The sequence below is a fragment of the Eptesicus fuscus genome, chromosome 5, assembly GCF_027574615.1.
Source record: "Eptesicus fuscus isolate TK198812 chromosome 5, DD_ASM_mEF_20220401, whole genome shotgun sequence".
Lineage (NCBI taxonomy): Eukaryota > Metazoa > Chordata > Mammalia > Chiroptera > Vespertilionidae > Eptesicus > Eptesicus fuscus.
In genome coordinates, this window is record NC_072477.1 from 22,561,867 (window position 1) to 22,584,144 (window position 22,278).

Here is a 22,278-nt window from a genome sequence, read left to right on the forward strand (position 1 = left end):
AAATCAATAAAAACATATTTTTAAGAAAATAAAATTTGGTAGTCATTACCAAATGAATTTCGTTTTTTTGTGTGTTTTTTTTCCTTAACCAATTTGTCTATATATGAGAGTGAGGAAGTAGCCCAGAAGTCCAGTATCTGGAAAAGGGGAAGCTTAGTCCTAGTAGAAAAAAAATTGAGCAGAGACAGTGTACTGTGTGCTTCTTGAGATTAGGGATTGTCTAGCTCATATTTGTTCAACAAATATTTATTGTGCCCTTACTAAGTGCTTCCAGACAATGGACATACAGTGGCAGTGAACATAATGGGCAAGGCTTTTAAAAAACATATATATTTGTATTGATTTCAGAGAGGAAGGGAGAGGGAGAGAGAGAGATAGAAACATCAATGATGAGAGAATCATTTATCAGCTGCCTCCTGCACACCCCATACTGGGGATCGAGCCCGCAACCTGGGCATATACCCTGACTGGGAATTGAACCATGACCTCCTGGTCCATAGGTTGATATTCAACCACTGAGCCACGCCAGCCAGGATTGGCATTATTGAAGTAAATACACAAAATAAAACTATAATAACAAGCTATAATAAGAGCTATCAGGAGAAAAATGGGGTGCCATGGGAAGGAATAATACAGTTCTTCATAGAGAGGGTTTCCTAAAGAAATTGGAGTGGGAGGTAGAGCCAGGGCACTAGAGCCTTTTGAACTACTGAAGGGTTTTAAGGGAGATGTTAATCTGGTTTACATTTTTGCAGATCCTTAGAGCAGGAGAAAGAATGTAAGTGTGAAAACCAGTTAGGAGGGTTTTTTTTGTTTTGTTTTGTTTTAAATATATTTTATTGATTTTTTACAGAGAGGAAGGGAGAGCGATAGAGAGAGTTAGAAACATTGATCAGCTGCCTCCTGCACACCCCCCACTGGGGATGTGCCTGCAACCAAGGTACAAGCCCTTGACTGGAATCGAACCCAGGACCACTCAGACTGCAGGCCAACACTCTATCCACTGAGCCAAAGGGGTCAGGGCAGTTAGGAGGTTTTTGCAGGACAGGAGAGAGATGATGGTGGTTGGTCTAAAGTGGTGGAGGAGGAATCTATGGATTAAAAAAAGTCTCAAGCCCTAGCTGGTTTGGCTCAGTGGCTAGAGCGTCAGCCTGTGGACTGAAGGGTCCCAGGTTTGATTCTGGCCAAGGGCACATGCCCAGGGTTGCCAGCTCGATGCCCAGTAGGGGGCATGCAGAAGGCAGCCAATCAATGATTGTCTTTCATCATTGATGTTTCTATCTCTCCCCTCTCCCTTCCTCTTTGAAATACATTTAAAAAAAAAAAAAAGAGTCTCAAAAGATGTATTGATCAACTGCAATGTGTGGACCTTATTTGAATCTTGATTTTATTTTTTATTGTAAAAAAAAAAGATCATGAGACAATTGGAAATTTGAACACAGGCTATTTGATATTAAGGAGTTAAAAAGTTTTTTGTTTTGTTTATTTTTTGGTTATTTACTTTTTGTTTTGTTTTTCTTTTTTCTTCCTTTAATTTGTGTGTGTGTGTGTGTGTGTGTGTGTGTGCATTGGAGCCACTGAGCAACACCGGCCAGTGCAAACGTCAGACAGTTTAGGGCAGGCTTCCCCCTCAAGTGGGGCTTGTGTTGAGAGGCCCCTGTTTAGAAACAGCTGCTAGGCTCTGGTTTTTCTGGTGGTGGTGGTGTATGTGTTTAAATTTTTGAGCGCAACAGTCACTAGGAGCCCTTCAAACTATGAGAATTTGGGATCTTCATTTGCATGAGAATGGAAGATGGGGCAGGTATTTTCTTTCTTGGGGGTGGACACTAGGTACTAGGAATACAACAGCAATGAGCAAGCCATAGTCAAACTTCACTCACACGAAGTTTATTCTTATAGAGGAAGACAAACAATACGCAAGGAAACAAGATAATTTCAATGATAAATACTGTGAAGAAAATAAAAATGTATTGTAATAAATAGGGAATGATGGAGCTGGACAGCATGTTCTAGGTAGGGTGAGCGATGACTATTGCACTAATGAGAGAGCCAGTCATGGAAAGCTTCAGGCGTGGGGGGAAGAGTGATCCAGGGTGAGACAACTGTAATTGCAAAGACCCTGGAGAGGAAACAGAGTGGAGGAAACATTTCATGCAGACCCAGGGGAGGACCTGATCACTTATGCCATGAAAACCCTTGGATTTTATTCTAACTGCAACCTCAAGTCTGATTTATGTTGTTAAAAGATCACTACGGCTTCTTTGGAAGAATGCATGAAATATCTACTATATTCAGAGTCTAAAATACTTGTACAATACTTCAGTCACATTTCTTGGCTACCTCTTGTCAAAGGGTAAACCTCCCACATCCACAAGGGGCGCTCTAGTCGCCCGGTCGACAGAATGTGATGCTCAGCACTCTATGGTTCTTTTAGAGAAATCGGCCGCTTCCGGGAGCGGCTGTGTCCTCTCTATCCGCCCGTCTCGGTGGTCTTCGGGGCCCCGCCCCGCTCTGGGCGGTCGTGCGTTCTGCGCTCCTCGGACTCTGCCCGATCCGACCCGACGCCGGGGCAGCGAAGCTCCGGGGTGGGTCGGGATCTGGGTCATGGCGGTTCGGGGCCCCGCGCCGGGGGCTGGCGCCAGGTGAGCAGGGCGACTGTGGAGGAGGGTCGGGCCTCGGGGGCGTCCTACCCGGGGCTGTGTGGGGAAGGGGCTCCGCTCTCGTGCGCGGCGCTTGGAGAGCCGCCGCCCGATGGGGCGCCCACCTCCGCTGGGATCCGAAGGCGCCCTCCCAGCTTCGCGCTTCTGCCACCCCCTGCGGCCAGGGTGTGGGGTCCTCTCCCGGGGAACTGGCTCTTTCTCTCCTTCCTCCCTCCCTGCTTTTCTTTCACCTCAAGTGCACAGAATTGAGTTGTTCACCCTGCTCAGTTCTTGGCACACTGTGGCCCATGTTTTATTTATCATCTTTCGTTCCTTAGTCTCAAACCCCTTTCACTCCCCTTCTGAGACATACACTCTGGTGTATCTTAAGGGAGTGTCTTTACAGCCCACTTTACATAGGTTTGCATATATGTTACCTAGCAAAATAGTGGTTTGGAATTCATATAAATGATAATCCGCTGTGAGTTTTTGGAAAACTTGTTACCCAACATTGTGTTTTTGAGATCATATATGCTGTAGTAATCTAGTTTTCACCTCTGGGTACACCTGAGTGCATTAGATCCCATTTTGCTTATACATTCTCCTAGTGATGGACACTTAGATGGCTTCCTTTTTTTTTTTTTTTTAAGAGAGAGAAACATTGATTTGTTTTTCCACTTATTTATGCATTCACTGATTCATTGGTTGCTTCTTATATGTGCCCTGATTGAACCTGCAACCTTGATGTAGCACACTGTAACCAACTGAGCTACCTGCTTCCAACTTTTTTTAAAAAATATATATTACAGAGAGGAAGGGAAAGGGAGAGAGAGTTAGAAACATCGATGAGAGAGAAACATCGATCAACTGCCTCCTGCACACCCCCTACTGGGGATGTGCCTGCAACCAAGGTACATGTTCCTTGACTGGAATCGAACCTGGGACCCTTGAGTCTGCAGGCCGATGCTCTATCCACTGAGCCGAACCGATTTCGGCCCTTGACTGGAATTGAACCTGGGACCCTTTGGTCTGCAGGCCGATGCTCTATCCACTGAGCCAAACTGGCTAGGGTATCTGAATTGCCTATATCCTTTTCCTATTTTTTTATGGATTTCCTGGTTTCCTGACTTGCAGGAATTCCTTGTATGTTCTGGATTTTAATTCCTCTTTGGTTTTACACCGTGCAAATACCTTCTCCAATTCGTTAACTTAATCTTTGACATTGTATTGAACAAAAATGTTTCATTCTTAGTTAAATTCATTTCTTTTCCTCTTTACAGTTTGTGGTTTGGGGGTCTTATTTAAGAATTTGCCGGATCTGGTCCTAGCTGGTTTGGCTTAGTGGATAAGAGCATTGGTCTGCGGACTGAAGGGCACGTGCCCGGGTTGCAGGCTCGATCCCCAGTGGGGGCATTCAGGAGGCAGCCAATCAATGATTCTCATCACTGATGTTCCTATCACTCTCTCCCTTTCCCTTCCTCTCTGAAATCAGTAAACATATATTTAAAAAAAAAAAAGAATTGCTGGCACGCTATAGCTCCAGGGAGCACACCTGTGCCATTCCCTTCCCACTCCCCTTTCCCCACATGAGACTTGGCAACTAGGGGAGCAATGGTCAGCAGCAGCTCATCCCAGGCTAACCCCCTGAACCTGTCTCCAAGGCCCCCTTCCCTCCTTTTTCTCTGACTTCCCAGCGAACCAAAGCAGCTCAGCCTAGGCTCTCCTATTGCTTTTTCTATGCCCTTCCTTGTTTCACTGCCCTGGGAATGTTTTTGCTGTGGTCAATAAATTCTTGCTTGCTTTTCTAAAAAAAAAAAAAAAGGAAAGAATGAATTGCCTTCCCACTATATCTTCATTGATATATTCTACATTTCCTTATGTTAACTAAATACTAACGTTACTTTTCACATTTAAATTTTTAATCCATTTGGAGTTGTTAAAGTTTATTTTTGTAAATGATTTAAGGTAATGACCTAAATTTTCCTCCACCATTTTTAATTAATAAGTAATGAATTAATTAAAAATTAGAGAAGCTGGGTAGCATAGTTATGAGCACAGATTCTTAGAGCCCGGCTGCCTGTGTTCAAAACCCAATGCTGCCGCTTACCAGGTGGGTGGCAGGGCAAGTGCCTCAGTTCCTCGTCCATAAAACAGGAGATAGTCTCTATATCTTACAGCTGTGACAATTAAGTGGATTCATACATGTAAGACGTGTAGAACAGTACTGGGTACATAGTACATGTTTAATCAGTGTTGCCAACTAATAATATGTCCTTTCTTGTGATGTATCCTCTATTATGAGCCCATGCAAACATAGGTCTATTTTTTTATTTTTGGGTCTCTATTTCATTGCTTCCCCTGCCCCATTGCTTTTTTTGTTCCTGTATTAATAACACATTTTGGCATTACTCCAGCCCTGTAATATATGATAATGTCTTTATAACCTGATGGTTTGAGTCTCTTCCTCCTCCTTTCCTATTGGGTCTCTTCCTCCTCCTTCACAATTGTCTTAAGCTGTTCATGGACTTTCATTTCCATATAAAGTTTCTCAGAGAAGTCCTGTTTTTGATTGGTATGTTAAGTTTGTAGACTACGTTTGTTAGAAATGAGGTCTTTATTTATTTATTTAAAATATATTTCTTTATTGATTTCAGAGAGGGAGAGAGGGATAGAAACATCAATGATGAGAGAGAATTATTGATCGGCTGCCTCCTGCACGCCCCCCATTGGGGATCGAGCCCACAACCTGGGCATGTGCCCTTGGCCGGAATCGAACCTAGGACCCCTCAGTCCGCAGGCCGACGCTCTATCCACTGAGCCAAACCGGCTAGGGCAGAAATGAGGTCTTTATAATGTTAAGTCCTGCCAGCTCTTGTTTTTTTTTTTTTTTTTTTTTTAATTTTATAGTAGGAAGACCTTTATTATTATTATTATTTTTTTTTTTTTAATTTCTTTATTGATTAAGGTGTCACATATTTGTCCTCATCCCCCCATTCCCATCCCACCCCTCTCCCCACGCATGCCCCAATCCCCTGTTGAACTTAACCGTTGGATAGGCTTATATGCATGCATACAGGTCCTTTGGTTGAACTCTCCCCCTCCCCCCACCCTCCCCCTACCCTCCCGTATCCTCCCTCTGAGGCCCGATAGTCCGATCGATGCCTCCTTGCTTCTGGTTCTGTTCTTGTTCCTCAGTCTATGTTGTTCATCATTTCCTCTAGATGAACGAGATCAAATGTCACTAGATATATACTAATAAGAACTGAATGTGAGACGAGCAATAATATTTATGCTGACAGGCAAATGAATCAATCTGTAGCGAGCTTCCCCCTGGACCAACAGTTCTTTTGAGACCCAATTTCGATGTCCAGTAGTTCCTTATGTGTACATGTCAGCACTGACCCCTCAGCTCTGGATGGTGGACAAATGGTGGTAATGGAGGTCTGACTCCCTCTGGTTTGGTCTCGGCCGATCCCAGGGGCACGGCGTCACCTGGACTAAGGGGCACGTGGCCTCACCCATACCCAAGGGGCGCGTGGTCTCACCCGGGCCTGGGACCCAGCCTCACCCGGATGGATCCAGGGGCGCACGGCCTCACCCGGACCCAGGATCTGGCTTCACCCGTACCCAAGGACACTTGGCCTCTCCCAGACCCAGGGGCACGTGGCCTCACCCGGGCTTAGTTGCACAAGGCCTCACCTGGATCCAGGGACACATGGTCTCTCCCGGACCCAGGGACGCTTGGCCTCTCCCAGACCCAGGGCCACTTGGGCTCACCCGGGCCTAGGTGCACGAGGCCTCACTCGGATCCAGGGACACATGGTCACACCCAGACCCAGGAACGATTGGCCACTCCCAGACCCAGGGCCACTTGGGCTCACCCGGGCCTAGGTGCACGAGGCCTCATCCGGATCCAGGGACACATGGTCTCACCCGGACCCAGGGACGCTTGGCCTCTCCCAGACCCAGGGCCTCTTGGGCTCACCCGGGCCTAGGTGCATGAGGCCTCATCCGGATCCAGGGACGCATGGTCGCACCCGGACCCAGGGACGCTTGGCCTCTCCCAGACCCAGGGCCACTTGGGCTCACCCGGGCCTAGGTGCACGAGGCCTCACCCGGATCCTGGGACACATGGTCTCACCCGCACCCAGGGATGATTGGCCTCTCCCAGACCCAGGGCCACTTGGGCTCACCCGGGCCTAGGTGCACGAGGCCTCACCCGGATCCAGGGACACATGGTCTCACCCGGACCCAGGGACGCTTGGCCTCTCCCAGACCCAGGGCCACTTGGGCTCACCCGGGCCTAGGTGCACGAGGCCTCACCCGGATCCAGGGACACATGGTCTCACCCGGACCCAGGGACGCTTGGCCTCTCCCCGACCCAGGGCCACTTGGGCTCACCCGGGCCTAGGTGCACGAGTCCTCACCCGGATCCAGGGACACATGGTCTCACCCGGACCCAGGGATGCTTGGCCTCTCCCAGACCCAGGGCCACTTGGGCTCACCCGGGCCTAGGTGCACGAGGCCTCATCCGGATCCAGGGACACATGGTCTCACCCGGACCCAGGGACGCTTGGCCTCTCCCAGACCCAGGGCCTCTTGGGCTCACCCGGGCCTAGGTGCACGAGGCCTCAACCGGATCCAGGGACGCATGGTCTCACCCGGACCCAGGGACGCTTGGCCTCTCCCAGACCCAGGGCCACTTGGGCTCACCCGGGCCTAGGTGCACGAGGCCTCACCCGGATCCTGGGACACATGGTCTCACCCGGACCCAGGGATGCTTGGCCTCTCCCAGACCCAGGGCCACTTGGGCTCACCCGGGCCTAGGTGCACGAGGCCTCAACCGGATCCAGGGACACATGGTCTCACCCGGACCCAGGGACGCTTGGCCTCTCCCCGACCCAGGGCCACTTGGGCTCACCCGGGCCTAGGTGCACGAGGCCTCACCCAGATCCTGGGACACATGGTCTCACCCGGACCCAGGGACGCTTGGCCTCTCCCCGACCCAGGGCCACTTGGGCTCACCCGGGCCTAGGTGCACTAGGCCTCATCCGGATCCAGGGACGCATGGTCTCACCCGGACCCAGGGACGCTTGGCCTCTCCCAGACCCAGGGCCACTTGGGCTCACCCGGGCCTAGGTGCACGAGGCCTCATCCGGATCCAGGGACACATGGTCTCACCCGGACCCAGGGACGCTTGGCCTCTCCCAGACCCAGGGCCACTTGGGCTCACCCGGGCCTAGGTGCACAAGGCATCACCCGGATCCAGGGACACATGGTCTCACCCGGACCCAGGGACGCTTGGCCTCTCCCAGACCCAGGGCCACTTGGGCTCACCCGGGCCTAGGTGCACGAGGCCTCATCCGGATCCAGGGACGCATGGTCTCACCCGGACCCAGGGACGCTTGGCCTCTCCCAGACCCAGGGGCACGTGGCCTCACCCGGGCCTAGGTGCACGAGGCCTCACCCGGATCCAGGGACACATGGTCTCACCCGGACCCAGGGACGCTTGGCCTCTCCCAGACCCAGGGCCACTTGGGCTCACCCGGGCCTAGGTGCACGAGGCCTCACCCGGATCCAGGGACACATGGTCTCACCCGGACCCAGGGATGCTTGGCCTCTCCCCGACCCAGGGCCACTTGGGCTCACCCGGGCCTAGGTGCACGAGGCCTCACCCGGATCCAGGGACACATGGTCTCACCCGGACCCAGGGACGCTTGGCCTCTCCCCGACCCAGGGCCACTTGGGCTCACCCGGGCCTAGGTGCACTAGGCCTCATCCGGATCCAGGGACGCATGGTCTCACCCGGACCCAGGGACGCTTGGCCTCTCCCAGACCCAGGGCCACTTGGGCTCACCCGGGCCTAGGTGCACGAGGCCTCATCCGGATCCAGGGACACATGGTCTCACCCGGACCCAGGGACGCTTGGCCTCTCCCAGACCCAGGGCCACTTGGGCTCACCCGGGCCTAGGTGCACAAGGCATCACCCGGATCCAGGGACACATGGTCTCACCCGGACCCAGGGACGCTTGGCCTCTCCCAGACCCAGGGCCACTTGGGCTCACCCGGGCCTAGGTGCACGAGGCCTCATCCGGATCCAGGGACGCATGGTCTCGCCCGGACCCAGGGACGCTTGGCCTCTCCCAGACCCAGGGGCACGTGGCCTCACCCGGGCCTAGGTGCACGAGGCCTCACCCGGATCCAGGGACACATGGTCTCACCCGGACCCAGGGACGCTTGGCCTCTCCCAGACCCAGGGCCACTTGGGCTCACCCGGGCCTAGGTGCACGCAGCCTCACCCGGATCCAGGGACACATGGTCTCGCCTGGACCCAGGGGTGTGTGGGCTCTCCCAGACCCAGGGGCGCTTGGCCTCGCCCGGGCATGGGGTCCAGCGTCATCCGGGTCCAGGGGCACTTGGCCTCACCCGGACCCGGAGTCCGGCCTCACCTGGACCCAGGGGCATGTGGCCTCACCTAGACCCAGGGACGTGAGGCCTCACTTATACCCAGAGGCGTGTGACCACACCCGAGTCCAGAGGCGCGCAACCCCGCCCGCACCCGGTTCTCAGCGGGGCCCCGTCTTCCCGATCCCAATTCCTGCCGGTCAATCCCCCCTCAGCAATTCCCCTGGCCATCCTTCCAGAGCTCCAGTATGGCTGCTGCAGAACTCGTCGGGCGGCGGCTCGGCGAAGTTCCGGTGCACCCGGTGCATGGCGGTGGGCCAGTCTGGCGTCGCTGCGTCGGCCCTTGGGTCTGCATAGGTGGCCGGTCGCCGAGCATGCGCACCTCCTGCCAGCTCTTGTTTATTTCACAACCTGTCATAGAGTTTTTGTTTTTCCTCCAAAATGTCGTATATATTCTTTTTTTAAAGTAAATTCCTGGATAGTTTATAGGTTTTCTATGCTTTTCTTACTTTTATAAATGACACTTTCTTTATATTTTCCAGTTGGTGATAGTTGGTATAGCGTGCTCTTGATATTTGTCTGTTGACCCTATATCTAGCTTAATTCCTCTTATTAACAACATTTTGTTTACTTATTTGCTTGTGTTTCCTATGTAAATGTTCACTCATCTGCAAATAATGACAATTTAATCTCTTCCCTTTCAATCCTTCTACCTCATTTCTTGATCTTGCTTTATTCCTTCAGCCAGGACCTTGAAATCCTTGATGAAGTGGACTTCCTTGTCTTGTTTATGACCATCAAGAGGATGTGGCTAAAGATTCTTTATTAACTATGTTGTTGTTGTTGTTTACTGTAAATAACCTTTTATGGCATTATTCAACTTAAAGAAATTTCTTTCTATCCCTGTTCCCACCCTACCATCCGCATGGCTTGGATATTGAACACTCCCACCCTTTGGCCCCAGAACAGTGTAGCTAAGCTTGGTATCTGCTCTAAGGCTCAAATGCCCTCTTAACCCTTTGCACTCGCTTGCTTTTTTCTCGATTCCTTTATTCTACTCGGGATTTAATTTTTTAAATACCCCAGATTTTACAAAGCGCGGCAGTAGAATAAAAAACTGGAGTTTCTTTTCATACAAACTTATTTATTTGGATTTTTTTATATTTCAAGTTATTGATACATTCAAAGAGTATAAAAAGAGCTGCTACTGATGCTAACCGTGTTGAGTCACACTCGACATCCGAGTGCAAAAGGTTAAGTTTCTCTTCTCCTTCTATTCTTCAGGCCCAGATTAGATCTGCAGTTTCTCCAGCGATTCCTGCAGATACAAAAGGTTTTGTTTCCCTCTTGCTCATCACAGAATGCCTTGATGTTCCTGACCCTTTTGGGTGTGGCCCTCCTGGGTGAGTGAGTGAGTCCGGGCTAGTTGGGGGAGGGCAGTCCTGGTGTTGGGTCCCTTTCCTTCTCTCTGGGGTGTTGATGAGGCAAGGACTCAAGAGGAAGCCTTCCTCCTTTCCCCACCCCTCATCACTGATGTCTGACTCCTCTCCCTCCCCCAGAACAACTGGTCATCTACCAGGTTGGCTTGATCCCCAGTCAATACTACGGGGTCCTGGGAAACAAAGACTTGGATGGGTTTAAGACCCTGACATTCCTGGCTGTTGTGCTCATCGTTCTCAACTCCATGGTAAGGTCTTCTCCCTGTGTGTCTCTCTCTCTCCAGCCTAGCATGAGTGGAATGCCCAGGGTCACCTAGTCCCTAGGAAGTAGGAATCAAGCTGTGGGTGTGTGTTCCCTGCCTTTTCTAGGAACCCTAGGTAGGACATTGATGTTGCTGCTGGCCCACTGGGGCCAATTCCTCAAGTGTTTCAAGCTCACAGGCCTAGGCCACGAGGTTCTGGTTTAATTCAGCACTTGGCGGAAATGATCATTGTTCTTTCCATTCCCAGAACTCTTGCTTCAGGATCAGCAGCCAGAGCTGCTGGGATCAGCAGCCAGAGCTGCTCTTCCTCTGGGACTGAGCCTGTGGCTCAGCTGGCTCCGTGTCACACCTCCCAGCTTTTGCACCTGCTGTTTTCTTGCAGAACGGCCTCCTTCCCCCACCTCGCGCTTACTTGATTAATGCCTGCTCACTTTTCAAGATGCCTCCCCTTCAAGTCCTCCTCAGCTTTCTCTTCCATGTTCCCTCCACCAAACTCTGTCCTTTTCTCTTCATGCTTAATACTTTGAGTTTACCTCTGCGGTAACACTCCTTACACCCTTGTAATTGTCTGCTCCCTGGCTAGACGGAGCTCATTGTTATTTCCCCCGTGCTCAGCAAACAGGTGCCACATAACGGGGGGATGATGAGAGTCGGGGCTCTGTTAGGACTCGGTCAGGCTGTACTGCTCGTTTTCTTGGTTCTTAGGGAAGCCATCTCATCACACTCTGGCACTTTTGATGTGTCTTCGGTCAGTAAGTACCTATGTGTACAGAGCCCTGTTCCATGTTTTGGGACCGAAAAGTAAGAACATAAATGGAATAGAAAACATTGTTTCCAATCTCCAGAAGCTCACCTGCTCTCAGATGAAGGCCGTATAATGTAGAAAGGGACTGGAGGGCCTTGCCTTTGGTAAGCCCTTCACTGTTTGGTGACAGAATGAACATGTGGGTGAGTGAGGAAGGGAAAAGTCCCGTGACTTGTGGCCTTAAACAAGAGGAAGTGCTGAGTGGGCAGAGTCATTGGAGTGGCCTGGGCCTGGTCAGCAGATGCTTTCTGAGCTTTGAGCTGAGACCTGCCGGAAGCCATTCTCCCTTTCCCTCCCTTCCCCTGCCTCCCCCACCGCGCAGCTGAAGAGCTTTGACCAGTTCACCTGCAACCTGCTGTATGTGAGCTGGAGGAAGGACCTCACCGAGCATCTCCACCACCTCTACTTCCGCGGCCGCGTGTACTACACCCTCAACGTGCTGCGGGATGACGTCGATAACCCGTAGGCCTCCCCGCTCAGCCCTCACTGCCCTCTGCCCTCTGCATGGTTCTGTCTACCTGGATCAGCCCTGGAGCGTGCCTGCGGCAGATCCCTTGGAGATTATCTACAGTTACCTGCATGTGTTGATAAGAGCCAGGGGGGCAGGGTGCGCTGCAGAGGAGGCCTGGACAGGCTGTAGGGCTGAGAACAAGAAGCTAAAAATAGGAGCAGCTCCCTTGTGTCCGTTTCATATCCTGGGCTTCCAAATCAGGCCCCCTCTGAAGAGTGTGTCCTTGCTAGAAAAAGCTAGGAAACCAGCTTTCGGATTTCTAGCAGTAAAAAATTGCTGTCTAGGACTCAGTCTAGGATTTAAATCTTTATACTGTCACTTCCCCATTTTTATAGGCCTTACGTTCACTAGTAAGCCCCAGGTTCCCTTTCTGTAAAATGAGGAGAATACTTCCTATTTCAAAGAATAGAGTGAGGGTGAAACGATATTCGTGTAATACACATAGGCAGTGCCTGGGACGGAGCACGTGTTCCACTGTAAGTTAGCTGTTGTGATTTACAGGTGAGGAAACAGGCCCAGAGAATGCAGGGGACTTGCCCAAGGTCACGTCTCATTGGAAATAGGAGTCGGTGTGGCTCTGGTGTGACGGGGTATATGGGGTCTCTCCTCATACTCATTCCCTCCCCACTGGGCACCCCCCGCCCCCAAGGCACTTTTTTGCCTGAGATGATGACCTTTTCTCAGCTCAAGCTGAGCTCTGCGGCAACGATTTTTGGGAGAGTGCTGCTGCTTAACTCTCTCCTAGGCCTCTCTCTATGGCTCAACCCATAGAAGCTTCCACAGCCAGACAGCTAAAGTGGAGACAGGCTCACGCTCGTAAAAGAAAATGGGAGGAGTGAGATAAATGGGATCGCTTCCCTGATCATCCAGAAACTCAGCTTAACTACCCTCAGAACCGGACCAAGACCCTGGGGTGCGGGGCCTTCCAGTTGTCCATTTTTCTGAGGAGTAAACTGAGGCACCATCAGAAGCAACTCTTCAGAACCCTGTTTAGGATCCTGAGGGTCTCATTGCTTCTGGAAAACCAGCCCTTGTAGGGGTCCATCTCTCCCCCAGGGTCACTGAAAGGTGGGGTAACGTGGAACTGTCTTAGTCTCTCAACCCTCGAGCCCAGCTCCCTGGGTCCAGTTACTCTGTGGTGTTGGTTCCAGGGACCAGCGCATCAGCCAGGACGTGGAGCGGTTCTGCCGGCAGCTCAGCAGCATGGCCAGCCAGCTGATCATCTCCCCCTTCACCCTCGGCTATTACACCTACCAGTGCTTCCAGAGGTGAAGCCTCTCTTGCCACAGCCCCTCCTCCGCTCCTGCCAGGTGTTCCCCAGGCTAGTCCTCCCTTCCTCCCACCTGCATGCCAGTCTTACCGCACATGCTGAGGGCCCTGCCCTCCCGGGGGCCCCGTGGCGTTTCAGTGTCACGGGTCTGGTGCTCCGACAGCGTAGCCCAGGTACCAGATGCCCCCGCATGGGAGCCGAGGCCTCACAGGGTGGCTGAGACCGAACAGGGGCTGCCTGAAAGGGGGCAGGCATCAGGGCCGAGGCCTGCGGGCATATGTGGCGCCCCCCACCATCCCTGTCTCTGCCTTTCAGCACAGGCTGGCTCGGGCCCGTGAGCATCTTCGGGTATTTCATCCTGGGGACCGTGGTGAACAAGATGTTGATGGGGCCCATTGTGGCGAAGCTGGTGCAGCAGGAAAAGCTGGAGGGGGATTTCAGGTGTGTCTCCGGGGTTGGAGGTTTGAGGGCTGGGCACAATGGTTAAGGAATGGGATCTGGGGTTAGGTGCCTGAGTTCAAATCCCAGCTATGCCCGTTGCTAGCATGTGCTCTTGGCTGAGGTCTTGAATCTCTCTGAACTTGGTTCCCCATCGTAAAATAGGGATGGGGCTGTTGCTTATGAGGAACTGTGAGGATTAATTGAGATTGTACATGAGAAGCACTGAGAACAGTGTCTGGTTGGTGAACATCATCACATCTTGGCCTTCTCAGTGCTTCTGTTTTAACCACCTGTTACAGATGAGCCGGTGGATTCGTCCCCCTACTCTGTGCTCCGTGACTCCTCCTTCAGGCCCAGCCCTGGGAGGAGAAGGTGCTATGAGCACCTGTCCTCTCTGGAGATAGGCAAGGGGCCACCCTGCCTAGGCCTGGGACCCCCCCCCCTCACTTTCCCCCCCAACACACACCCCATGACAGTCCACAGAAGGATTGGGGAGAAAGCTGCAGTTTCGAGGTGGAGCTGGACTCCCCTTTGTCTGGAGGTCTTGATCCAGGCCTCCAAACGGGGGTCGGTACTGCCCATTGTCAGCACACGTTTTCCTTTGGTCTGCTCAGGTTCAAGCACATGCAGATCCGTGTGAATGCTGAGCCTGCTGCTTTCTTCAGGTGAGTTTAGTGGGAGTAGTTCCCTCTCCCTGATCAGAGCTGCCAGGGGAGATGGCAGAGAAGGAGAGCTGAATGGTACAACCCTCCCACCATCCCTGGGCTGTGATCCTCTCCCTGCATCTCACTGTCCTTGTCTGCCTCATCCTGTGTAAGCCCAGGGATTTGTTCCTCTCGGTGACCTAGCATGGGGCCTAAATTGGTTCCAAGGATGAAATGAGCAAATCCTGCTCGTCTTGCTGACGTCCAAAGCTGCTCTGTGGTACAGGCGGGAACGGGAGCCTCAGGGGTTGGCAGTCCTCCCTACAAGCGCTGTCCACGTGAGGTCCACGTGCGGCTGTGTTTGGTCTCCTGACAGGCGCATTGTGAAATCCCATTCCTTCCCTCAGGGCCAGGGGAGGCCCGTGCTGCCTCCTGTGAGGCCGCGGGAGTCATTGGCAGGCAGGCCCTGAGGTTGGTGTTGAAGGAGGGGAGCTGTCTTGGAGCACCTGGACTCAAGAGCGCTGGGACCTTTGCGCTTCTGCCAGTCACTAGCAGTTTTCAGCTTCCACCACCTGGGGGCGCCAAGAACACCAGGACTGATCTGGGGTTTGGTAGTGTGGTGGGGTGGGTGTGTGCTAAGTTTTTGGATTCTGCAGTTTCTGCTCATGAAGCTTTGGGCTCTGGGGGAAGCAGGTTGGTTCTTGGAGCTCTGGGTGTGTTCTTTTGTAGCCTCTGTACCCATCTTTATGTAAACTCTGCAATGCCCCCTCTGTCCACCCCACCTTTGCTGCCTGTCCTAGAAGCCCAGGTCACCTCCTCCAGAGAGCCTTCCTAGGCTTCATGAGTGCCCAAGCCTGTTAGTTCCAGAGCTCGAAGATGCTCTGTGTAGTCACACTTTCCATGTTCCAGGTGAAGAGTGCGGAGCATCTGCCTGCCCCCTGAACTGGGACTGTCTTACCGCCTCTGTGCCACACTGACTAGCACGGAGCCTGCCACGTAGCGTCCTCCTCCCTGTACCTTTGTTTAATGATAGCAGCTGTTATCTGTTGGGGTCCCTTCATGTGCCTAGCCCTTAATACTCAGAAATTCTCACTCTAGCCTGTTAGGTAGGTTATTACAAGCTCCATCTTACAGATGAGAAAATTGAGGCTCCTAGGCTTAAGTAATCAGTCTGTCGCCCAGCTAGTAGCTAACCAGAGCCAGGATTTGAACCAGGTCTGGCCAATCGAGAGTTCAGGTTCTTTCTGCAGACAATACCATGTTGAATGAGTGAAGCAGTAAGTGGGTGCTAGTGTTAGGGTCAGAGGGGAAGACCATTCGGATGAGCTTAGTCCCTAACGGAGGGTGTGATGAGGGACAGGGTCCCCAGCCTGGCTGAGGCTCTCCGGATCCCGTGGACATTCCAGCCTTTCTCATCAGAGCTGGGCATGTGGAGCACATGAGGACGGACCGCAGGCTGCAGAGACTCCTTCAGACCCAGCGGGAGCTGATGTCCAAGGAGCTCTGGCTGTACAGTAAGTAGAGGGAACCCGGGAGGCAGGAACCACAGGATCGGGATAGTCCCCATCTCCTCTCCTTCCCTCCCTTCCCCTCCTCTCCTCATCCCCTCCCCTCCCCTTCCTTCCCTTCCCCTCCCCTCCCCTTCCTTCCTTTCCCTTCCCCTCCCCTTCCTTCCCCTTCCCTCCCCTTCCTGCCCCTCCCCTCCCTACTTTTCTCTACACTGATACGGTCTGCTCTGCTGAAGGGATTAACCAGGGAGAGCCACTGCCTTCACCCTGTGTGTCCTCAGGAGCATGAGGATCCAGGGAATAGCTTGGTCCTGCTTGGCTTTCCGTTCCCCTCAGAGCACAGGAATGTTCCAGGATCTCACGCAGTATGTCTTCCACAGTCGGTATCAACACGTTTGACTATCTGGGCAGCATCCTGAGTTATGTTGTGATCGCAATCCCCATTTTCAGTGGCGTCTATGGAGACCTTAGCCCCACAGAGCTCAGCACCCTGGTCAGCAAGGTGAGAATCCCTCATGATGACACCTCACGCTGCCCCCCGGCCCAGGGTCCAGGACCTAGGGCCTGGGGGTCAAGGCCTGTGCTCACTGCTCCCGTTCCATCCAGAATGCCTTCGTGTGCATTTATCTCATCAGCTGCTTCACCCGGCTCATCGACCTCTCCACCACGCTCTCGGATGTGGCTGGTTACACACACAGGTGAGGCTGCATCCCACACCTCTAGTTTGTGAACAAAGCTGGTGCACTGGGAGAAGGGGCTGAGTGAGAAAAGGAACAGAAAAACTCCCCATATCCTAGTGAGCATGAGAGAAAAAGGATTCTTACCTTTACCTGGGCCCCCAAACGCCTGCCTCAGGTTTTCACTTCTCGCCCAGGATTGGGGAGCTTCAGGAGACCCTGCTGGACATGACCCTGAAGTCACAGGACGGCGAGCTCCTGGACGAGAGCGAGTGGGACTCACACAGGTGAGTACTGGGTGGCAGTGTGTGCGTTGGTGAGAATTCAGGCTCTGGGACTGCCCAGCTGGGCAGCAGGGCTGTGTGGAGCAACTGAAAGAAATCTGTGGCTTGTGCCTGGCACATTGCAAACGTTTATAATAGTGTTGCTGTCCTGGCGTCCGTTGTGTTAATTTCCACCGTCCCCCAGCTGGTGGAACAAAGTGCACACACCTGCCTGGGCCTGAGTTAGAATCTGACTAGTGGCCTCCTCCTCCCTTTCCCTCTTCCTCTCACTCGTGGCCTCCTCTTCCCTTTCCCTCTTCCTCTCACTGAGCCCTGCCGCCTGTCCCTTTCCTGTCCCTTTCCTGGTCTTTGTCCGCAGGCCCCACGCAGGCCGGGGGTGTCTGTACTCCTGTATCTCTGCAGGCTCTGGTGTTTCTGACCTCTCTCTGCATTAAAGATTTGTTTCATGTCCTTGCTTTTCTTGGGCAGAATTACTTAACTGTTCTGTGTCTTACTTTCTTCACCTCTATAAAGGGAACATTCATGGCACCTTCCTCTTAGGGTTGTGAGGATTAGATACCATCCTTTATAGAAAGTACTTGGACAGTGTCTACAGAGTAAGCTTTTGAAAAAGGAAATTTTCTGAAATCCAGGACCTACATTCAACTCTCTGCTCAGGAACTAAAGCCTTAACTGTCGCCCCGTTCAAAATGCACGCTTCACGCAACTGTGAGCCCGGAGGCTGGTGTGCCGGTGCTGGGACTGCAGGAAACCAGAGCTGCTGGTCTCAGGGGAGACGGGCGTCCTCGGAGAGCCAGGAACCCCAGAACTGTTTATATTTGTTACCACTCCCGTCCTTGCCCTCAGTCCTCTAGTCGCACTGGGACACCCTGGGGACTCACCCACATTAGAATGAGACCAATTCAGCTCTGTGCCCCTGAGCAAGTTACTTAGCCACCTGCCTCGGCTTCCTCATCTGCCAAGGGGGGATAATACCTGTGATTCCTGAGTTTTAAGACTGACTGACATCAGTCACGTGTGGGGCTTTGCCAGCCTGGCACAAAGCAGGTGCCCCAGCTCCACCTCGGTGTTGGTCCGCTCAGGCTGCCGTAACAGTACCACAGACTGGGTGGCTTAAACGGCAAACACTGATCTTCTCCCAATTGAGTCTAAAAGTCCTCGTTTTCTCCCGAGGCCCACCTCCTTGGCTTGCAGACGGCTGCCTTCTCGCTGAGTCCTCACATGGCCTTCCTGCGTGCACGCTCCTGACATCTCCCCCTTCCTAAAGGACATATTGCGTTAGGGCCCTACCCAAAGGGCCTCATGATGTAATCTCCCCTTTAAGGATGTGGTTACATCCTGAGATACTAGGGGTTAGGAGTTTAGCATGTGATTTTGATGACACAATTCAGCCCATAACCCCAACCCAGAGGTGACATCCCCAAGGAGAAAAGCTTGCCCTTGGCAATACTGACGCTGGATCTTCCCCACCCCCTCCCTTCTCTAACCCCAGGGCCCCAGGATGGCCAGCAGCAGAGCCAGCGGACACAGCCTTTCTCCTTGATCGGGTCTGCATCTCCGCGCCCTCCTCTAACAAGCCCTTAATCAAGGATCTGAGCCTGAAGATCTCCGAGGGGCAGAGCCTGCTCATCACCGGCAACACGGGCACCGGCAAGACGTCCTTGCTCCGAGTGCTGGGTGGCCTCTGGGCGAGCACACGGGGTGAGAACCAGCCTCCCTGCCCTGAGCCAGCCTTGGCTTGGGTGTGTGTGTGTGTGGCAAAGGGGTGAGAAGCCATTACCTTCCCTGGGAGATCTCATAATGGAGGTTTCATGGTCTCTACAGGCTCAGTGCAGATGCTGGTGGACTTTGGACCCCATGGGGTGCTGTTCCTGCCACAAAAGCCATTCTTCACCGACGGCACCCTTCGGGAGCAGGTCAGCCTGGGGCCCACTCCTCCCCCTCCCCCCGCTCTCTCCCCCCCCCCCCCCGCAACTGGGTCCTCTGGCAGTATGCAGGCCTCAGCCCTAGGGAGCTATGGCATAGAGGTGGGGTAATAAAATGGCCTGTGCCCAGGGACTCCCTGGCTCTAAGAATACAGAGGTGGGCAAAAGTAGGTCTACGGTTGTGTAGGTTTTCAGTTGTAATACAAATAATATAGTGATTAATGAGTAATAATACAAGAATAAACCCTGTTTCAGGTACTCACAACTGTAAACCCACTTTGCCCACCCCTGTATGTTATTCACATCCATGAGTTGGGCCATCTACTCAGAGCAACTCCGGGACTGGTTAACCTGTGGGGGCTGCAACCGAAAGATCATAGCGTTTGTGGATTCGGGGGGCTCTGCCCTCAGGAACCTCACAGGCTCTTTCCTCCAGACACGCTCTGGAGATTGCAGTGACCCTGGCCCACTGTCCACCAGCGTGGCCTCTCCCACGGGGCCCTTGGCCAGGGCGTTCCTGACTCTCCTCGGGTGGATAGGAGCCCGGCCTCTGGTGGTTCCTGGGCTGGTTCTGAGGGAGGGTGGGCTGTGTGCAAGCCCCAGCTTGGCCTGGGCCGAGGCCAGTGTGCTGTTTATTTTATCAGGTGATATACCCCCTGAAGGAGATCTACCCGGACTCAGGTGAGCTGGCCTCCTCGGGGCATGTTCTCCCACTTCGGTCGTTCCTACTTTTCTGACTGCGGCCTCACCTGTGCCCTTTGGGAGAGGCCCCAGCCAGGCTGCTGGGTTCAGGTTGGGTCCCCTCCTCCTGGACTGTTTACTCGTGGGGCCTGTGCCCTGACCTCATCTTGTCTGTCTCCCCTCCTGGAGGAGAGAACCCACTGGAGGAAGGGAGGTGATTGCTTCCTTCACCAGAACCTTTCCTTCTTAGGTCTGTAGCCTGGCCCTCTAGAGCCTCAGCCCAGATCCTGAGTCCCCTCCCCTGCCCCTTGCCATGCCGTGCCCCATCTATTCTGGCTGCCCAGGAGGAGCTGACCTCTGAAGGAGGCCTGTCTGTTTTGCAGGTTCTACCGATGATGAGAGGATCATGAGGTTCTTGGAGTTGGCAGGCCTGGTAAGTGAGGGCAGGACCCTGAGGTCCAAGGCCACCTGGTAGCACTGATCACTAGCCCAGGACTCGAAGGACGAGCCTGGGGCAAGGAGAATGGGAGTAAAAAGTGGCGGAGGGAACTGTTGGCCAGATAATGGGCAAAACGGGGGCACACTCTATAGTGACTTTTAAAATAATAATAAAACTATTATTTCTTGTCACCATGCTCCAACATGTCTAAACAATGTAGCTGATAGGATATTCCTCTCTGCCCGGGGCAGACTGCCCCCACCTTTTTACGCCAGTGGGGTGTAGGTCTGTCTCAGGCACACGTGTGGAGGGGACTGAGGGGGGTTCCTCAGGAAGCAGGATGGGCACTTTCATGGACATCGTTTCCTCTGGGTGTGTTACAGTCCGACTTGGTGGCACGGACAGAGGGGCTGGACCACCAGGTCGATTGGAACTGGTAAGAAGGGGGCTGGGATGCTCCAGAGCCATTTCCCCCAAAGACAGTGGGTTCCAGGGGACCACTGAAGGGATGGAATGGCTCCTTGACCTCCAAGTCTAGGTTTCATGCCTTTGGGAGCAGAGTTTTAGCCTCACCTTGTGTGGGCAGCAGGGCTGTGATTGAAAGGGGAGGTGACATCCATCTGTCCTGGGCCTGCCTCTCTGTGTAGCAAGAACCTCTTCCTGCCTAGACCCATTCTAGGCAAAGGCCAGACTTTATACGCCTTCCTCCAGTGGTCCTCTCGTTCCCTTTCCTCAGGTATGACGTTCTGTCCCCCGGAGAGATGCAGAGGCTGTCTTTTGCCCGGCTCTTCTACCTGCAGCCGAAGTACGCAGGTGAGGTCTGCCCTGTAAGTGTGCATGCCAGGTGCTGTGTGTGCCCCCAGGTAGCAGGGTGTGTTCATGCACACCTGGGCAGGGTTGGTATTGTAGGAGAACTCGCCTGTATTGGCGGGCATGTCTGTCCCTGCAGGAGAGGATGGCAGGTCTCTGCCCATAAGGCAGCAGTGCTTGGCATCAGAGTGGCTCTGGATGTGTTGCAATAAGCTTTCTGCCATCGCTGCAGCTGGAGCTGCCTTGAGAGAGCTTGTGACGTTATGCTCTGCCATCCATAAATGGGCATCCCCCGAGCTGTGCCTGCAGAGGGATGACTGGTGTGGATTTTTCCAAGGACTGCCATCCTGTGGGGAAGCGGGATTCCCTGGATTGAGTGGTCCCAGGCCGTGTCTGGTGCTGATCTGTAGGAAGCTGAGGGGTTTGTCCTTCTGCTGGCTTTTGAGATGGAGCTTGGCCTCTGCTCGGTTGGCCCATCCTCTCTAAGGCTGGGTCCCCATAAGCCAGAGCAGCTTTCAGCTCCCCTCTGGGTCCCCGCCGGAGGTGAATGTGGGTTGAAGGAGAAACAGGCAGGCAGGAGCAGTTCTCCATCTCTTCCCACCGGGTTCTGCCCTCAGTGCTTGATGAAGCCACCAGCGCCCTGACGGAGGAGGTGGAGAGTGAACTCTACCGCGTCGGCCAGCAGCTAGGCATAACGTTTATCAGCGTGGGACATCGGCGCAGCCTCGAGAAGGTACCTGTGCTCAGGGTGGCTGAGGAGGAGGAAGAACCCAGTGGCTGAGCCTGGCTGGGGCCAGAGGCCCCTCCGAATGGGGGATGGGCTGGCAGAGGACAGGGCGTCAATGGCCTCATGTTGTGATGGCCAGGGCAGTCTGACCTCTGCATGGTGGTGATCTCTTGTAGTTTCACTCCTTGATTCTGAAACTCTGCGGAGAAGGCAGGTGGGAACTGACCAGAATCAAAGTGGAATGAAGCCAAGGATGTGGCTGGCCGCTGAAAGGAGAGCCCAGCTCGGGGCATGGCAGTGCCCAGGAGACACCCAGAGGCCCCAGGTTCGTCTCACAGGTTCTCTGCAGGGAGCGCTGGCAGCAGTGGCCCACCGAGGTGTGGCCTCCATGGGGTGCTAGTCTTGCCAGGCCTCCTGCTACCTCAGCCAGAGTGCCATACATTTGAAGTGCTGATTATTTACGTACAAATTACTTCAGATTTGTTTTCTAAAGAAAAACCTGAAAGTGAGGGCTCTATAAGAAATGAAGGATCAATGTGGAGAGAATATTGGACTTGGAGTCAAGAGATCAGAAATCTTTTTAATTGGTTAAATTATACAACAACAGATTTTTAACTTGAATCAGCTATTTAAATTTTATAACTTCTTTTTTATATAAAATATAAACATTAAAAATATTTACAGCTTTCCCTCTTTCTCTTTCTTCTCTAGTATAAGATGATCTTTTTAACTGAATTTCCAGACTTGTACTTGAGAGCCTAGAGAGAAGGGGCAGCATTCTCCACCACACTGACATCTGTTTGTGGCTTT

The 22,278-nt window shown here is 53.0% G+C and overlaps 1 protein-coding gene across 3 annotated transcripts; it reads left to right on the forward strand.

The window, feature by feature from the left end:
* Positions 1-2,491: 2,491 nt before the first annotated feature.
* ABCD4 (ATP binding cassette subfamily D member 4) lies at positions 2,492-22,157 on the forward strand. Of its 3 annotated transcripts, XM_008138838.3 has the most exons (19): positions 2,492-2,642; positions 10,329-10,447; positions 10,604-10,731; positions 11,874-12,013; positions 13,214-13,330; positions 13,648-13,773; positions 14,388-14,438; positions 15,837-15,931; positions 16,306-16,427; positions 16,532-16,623; positions 16,800-16,889; positions 18,379-18,587; positions 18,711-18,802; positions 19,456-19,492; positions 19,876-19,925; positions 20,315-20,367; positions 20,668-20,744; positions 21,359-21,474; positions 21,645-22,157. In XM_008138838.3, the coding sequence occupies exons 1-19, from the start codon at positions 2,605-2,607 to the stop codon at positions 21,711-21,713; spliced, it is 1,821 nt and encodes a 606-aa protein (XP_008137060.2). In that variant the 5' UTR covers positions 2,492-2,604; the 3' UTR covers positions 21,714-22,157. The 3 variants fall into 3 exon arrangements, with proteins under 3 accessions (XP_008137060.2, XP_054571894.1, XP_027997190.1); XM_054715919.1 differs by lacking the exon at positions 21,645-22,157 and having other exon boundaries at positions 20,668-20,736; positions 21,359-21,423; XM_028141389.2 differs by lacking the exons at positions 2,492-2,642; positions 10,329-10,447; positions 11,874-12,013 and having other exon boundaries at positions 10,671-10,731.
* Positions 22,158-22,278: the final 121 nt, after the last annotated feature.